At 43.3% G+C, this 4530-nt stretch overlaps 1 protein-coding gene across 1 annotated transcript; it reads left to right on the top strand.

Annotated features, from left to right (window-relative positions):
- The first annotated feature begins 383 nt into the window (after positions 1 to 383).
- LOC129668584 (speckle-type POZ protein-like) lies at positions 384 to 2080 on the top strand. Its single transcript, XM_055596638.1, has one exon. The coding sequence runs from the start codon at positions 384 to 386 to the stop codon at positions 1413 to 1415; it is 1032 nt and encodes a 343-aa protein (XP_055452613.1). The 3' UTR covers positions 1416 to 2080.
- Positions 2081 to 4530: the final 2450 nt, after the last annotated feature.

Below are 4530 nucleotides of genomic sequence, written 5' to 3'. Positions count from 1 at the left end.
GGAGGAGGATTTCCCCAATGTTAGACTAGTGAAGGAAAATGGGAAAGAAAGGGGAGGGAGGTGGAATCAGGAGGAAATAAGGAAGGAGGCTACATTCAGGATACAAAGTAAATAAATTGTAAAAAGTAATCATAACTAAAAAAAAATTACGGACTAGGTTTGTTGACTGTATTTTCTGAAACTGATATTAAAATCTACATAGGAAATTAGAGAGAGACCCAGGTTTCAAGTCTCAGCAAAGAGGGAACAGAGCAGAGAGTAAAGAGTAAAATTCTGAGAAGTATCTCTAATTGTGTCCTACAGGTGAAAGAAAAACTATCTTGATTCTTCACTTTGGACTGAGTTTAACCTTCAAAGTACTTCTTGCAGTAACGATAGCTGACATGGCTGCTGAGAACTCAGGCTCCACACACATCCCTGTCAAGACATTTTCCTACAGGTGGACCATTACCAACTTCTCCATTTGCATGGAGGGAATGACAGAACCCATTGCAAGTGCGACTTTCTCTTCAGGACCCTATGACAAACACAAATGGTGTTTAAGAGTGCACCCCAATGGAATCGATGAAGAGGGCAAAGACTACCTGTCAGTTTACCTAGTGTTGCTCAGCTGTTCAATAAGCCCAGTTTGGGCAAAGTTTCAGTTTTGGATCATCAACAACCAAGGAGAAAAATGCCATGAACTGTCGAGCCAAAGCCTTTTCAGGTTCCTGCCTGGCAGCGAGAGTGGATTCAAACGGTTCATCCGGAAAGATTTCCTCTTATTACAAGCAGAATTTCTTCTCCCTGGGGACAGTCTCACCCTTCTATGTCAAGTGACCATGATTCCAGAGTCCTGCAACGTTGGTAGACTGAACACGGCCTCAGCAATCAAGGTCCCAAAGTGCACATTGAGAGATGAGCTAGGTGAGCTGTGGGAGAATTCCCTCTTCACAGACTGCTGCCTGGTAGTAGGTGATCAGGAATTCAGGGCTCACAAGGCCATCTTAGCAGCTCGCTCTCCAGTTTTCAGAGCCATGTTTGAACATGAAATGGAGGAGAAGCAAAAGAACCGAGTTGAGATCCACGACATGAAACCAGAAGTCTTCAAGGAGATGATGACCTTCATTTACACGGGGAAGGTGCCAAACCTCTACACCATGGCTGCTGGAGTGCTGGCAGCTGCTGACAAGTATGGCCTGGAACACTTGAAGGTCCTGTGTGAGGATGCCCTCTGCAGGGACCTCTCAGTGGAGAATGTGGCTCATACTCTGTTCCTGGCTGACCTATACAGTGCAGAGCAGCTCAAAATGCAGGCACTGGATTTCATCACAGAGTATGCTTTTGAGGTCTCTGAGACCTCAGAGTGGAATGCGATGGTGGTTTCCCATCCACACTTGCTGGCTGAAGCATTCCGCTCCCTGGCTTCTGCCTAGGAGCCTCCTAGCAAACAGCTGGTGAGATGGTAGCACCTGGTTAGTCGTGACCTACACCTGTCCTCCAGAAGCAGCAGCCAGTGTTGTTACCAGTGACTCCTGCATTGACTAAGGGTTGCTGCTGCATTTACAGTGAATCTGGGGAAGGACAGCATGGTGGCTCAAGATTTCACACAGCTGGGAACACGTTGGAATGATGCCTGGGTGAGCAGCCCTGGACTCTGGTGCACTCTACCTAACATCTACCTCTTTTAATTTTGTCTCATGAATTGGAAACTGCGATTCAACTTAGTTGCTTGCCACAAACATATCCTAACAGGGTTTTTGCTTGTGTGTTTGTTTGTTTGTTTGTTTTGAGGGGCACCTGTCTGTATTGGGCTGAGTGAAACACAAGACAAGGGGCTCAGAGCAAAGGTGAAAACAAACATGAACATGTGAAAGACTTTTACTTTCCAAAATTCAGTTTGTGGGTACTGGAGAGATAACTAGTTTGACATAAGTGAGAGTTGCTCTTGCAACTGGAAAAGCTGGACAGTTGTCAGCATCCATGGGAGAGTTTTCATCCATCAGTAACTGGACATTGAGCAGACCTGAGACAGTTTGTCATTGCCAAGGTCACATCTTCCTCTGTAGACAAAACCTGACAATTAAAATGATGAAATCGGTGTGCATTCCCAAGGTGCTTATTATGTTCAGAGGGTTTAAAGGCCTAAGAATATTTAAATATTCTTTATATATTTGAACTCTAAAATTTCAATTAATACCCATATTATATCTGGATCTGATATTATCCTGACATCAAACTAATTCTGGCAATATGTTTTAGTCTTCTCTCTCCTTCTCACTTTCTGGATCATTCTCCCTTCAGCCGTGTCTAGATTGTTCTCTCTGCAACCTGTATCTATAAAACTGTCCTGGTAATCAACTCTCAGTAAGAAACTCCTCTCGCCCTCCACCGCTCTTAAGTAGCCTCACTTTCCTGTCCTGTTCTTGTCATTGTTGGTTGTATGTTCTCCAACTCACTCTGTCAAATCTTTCTGTGTTTTTCACAGGAAGCCAATTAGATTCCATTTTCAAACATGGCTGCTTACTTCTCTAAGACAAACTTACCTTCATTGTTTGGGATTAAAGGTGTGTACTAAGAAGATGTCTACATTCAAGCCAGATCATATTGTAATCCATAGTGTCTGAATTCCATCAGGATCATATATGCAGTACATGATTTTATTTTATTTTATTTATTATTTTTTACTATTAGTTACAGTTTGTTAACTTTGTATCCCTGCTGTATCCTGCTCCCCCTTTCCCTCACAATCCCACCCTCCCTCCCTCATCTCCTTCCTGCCCCTTTCCAAGTCCACTGATTGGGGAGGATCTCCTCCCCTTTCACTTGTTCCTGGTTTATCAGGTATCTTCAGGACTGGCTGAAAAGTCCTCCTCTGTGGCCTAGTGGGGTGTGGGGGGAGGGGAGGTCAAAGAGCCCACCATTGAGTTCATGTCAGAAACAGTCCCTGTTTCCCTTATTAGGATACCCACTTGGATACTGAGCCACCATGGGCTATATCTAAGCAGAGGTTCTAGGTTATATCCATACATGGTCCTTGTTTGGAGAAACAGTCTCATAAAAGACCTCTGTGCCCAGATATATTTGATCTTTGTGGAGCTCCTGTCTGAGAAAGCAGCAGAATGATTTCCAAACTGTACAAGTTTACATTCCCACCAGCAATGGAGGAGGTTTACTCTTTCTCAACATCCTCTCCAGAATGTGTTGTCACTTGAGTTTTTGATCTTAACCATTCTGATAGGTGTATGGTGAAATCTCAAGGTGACATCTCAGTGTCCTTTTAATTTGCATCTCTCTGAGGACTAAGGACATTGATCATTTCTTTAATTGTTTCTCTGTCATTGGATAGTCCTTTGTTTAAATTCTCTGTTTAGCTCTGTATTCCATTTTTTAATTGGATTATTTGATTTGTTGTTGTTTAACTTTTATTTTCTCTCTTTTTCTTTATTAATTACACTTTATTCACTTTGTATCCCCCCTGTGGTTCTCTCCCTCTTCCCATCCCAATCCCTCCCTTCCTCCACCCTCTGCATGCATGCCCCTCCCCAAGTCTACTGATAGGGGAGGACTTTTCCTTCCTTCTACTCCTAGTCAATTAGGTCTCATCAGGAGTGGTTGCATTGTCTTCCCCTGTGGCCTGGTAATGCTGCTTCCCCCTCAGGGGGAGGTAATTAAAGAGCAGGCCAATCAGTTCATGTCAGAGACAATCCCTGTTCCTATTACAATGGAACCCACTTGGATACTGAACTTCCATGGGCTACATCTGTGCAGGGGTCTTAGGTTATCTTCATGCATAGTCCTTGGTTGGAATAGCAGTCTCAGGAAAGACCCCTGTGCTCAGATTTTTTGGTTCTGTTGTTCTCCTTGTGTAGTTCCTGTCCTCTTCAGATCTTACTGTTTCCCACTTCTTTCCTAAGATTCCCTGCACTCTGCCCAAAGGTTGCCCATAAGTCTCAGCATCTACATTGATAGTCTGCAGGGCAGAGCTTTTCAGAGGTCCTCTGTGTCGGGTTACTGACTTGTTCCCTCTTTTCTCCTTCTTCTGATGTCCAGCCTCTTTGCCTTTCTGGATAGGAATTGAGCATTTTAGCAAGAGTCCTCCCTCTTGATTAGTTTCTTTAGGTGTACAGATTTTAGTAGGTTTATCCTATATTAAATGTCTATATGAGTGAGTATATACCATGTGCATCTTTCTGTTTCTTAGATAGCTCACTCAGGATGATCTTTTCCAGATCCCACCATTTACCTGCAAATTTCATGATTTCCTTGGTTTTTATTGCTAAGTAATATTCCATTGTATACCACAATTTGTACATCCATTCCTCCACTGAGGGGCATCTGGGCTGTTTCCAGCTTCTGGCTATTACAAATAAGGCTGATACAAACATGGTTGAGCAAATGTCCTTTTTGTGTACTTGAGAATCTTTTGGATATATGCGTAGGAGTGGTATAGCTGGATCTTGAGGAAGTGCTATTCCTAGTTGTCTGAGAAAGCACCAGATTGATTTCCAGAGTGGTTGTACAAGTTTACATTCCCACCAGCAGTGGAGG

This window comes from Psammomys obesus, unplaced genomic scaffold, assembly GCF_907164565.1.
Source record: "Psammomys obesus unplaced genomic scaffold, mPsaObe1.curated_primary_1811, whole genome shotgun sequence".
Taxonomy (NCBI): domain Eukaryota; kingdom Metazoa; phylum Chordata; class Mammalia; order Rodentia; family Muridae; genus Psammomys; species Psammomys obesus.
The sequence above is the reverse complement of the archived record's forward strand: the minus strand, read 5'-3'. Positions and strand labels throughout refer to the sequence as shown.

Bases quoted from the DNA above. Each gene is read 5' to 3' on its own strand.
- LOC129668584 (XM_055596638.1), top strand. From the start codon at position 384: ATGGCTGCTGAGAACTCAGGCTCCACACACATCCCTGTCAAGACATTT.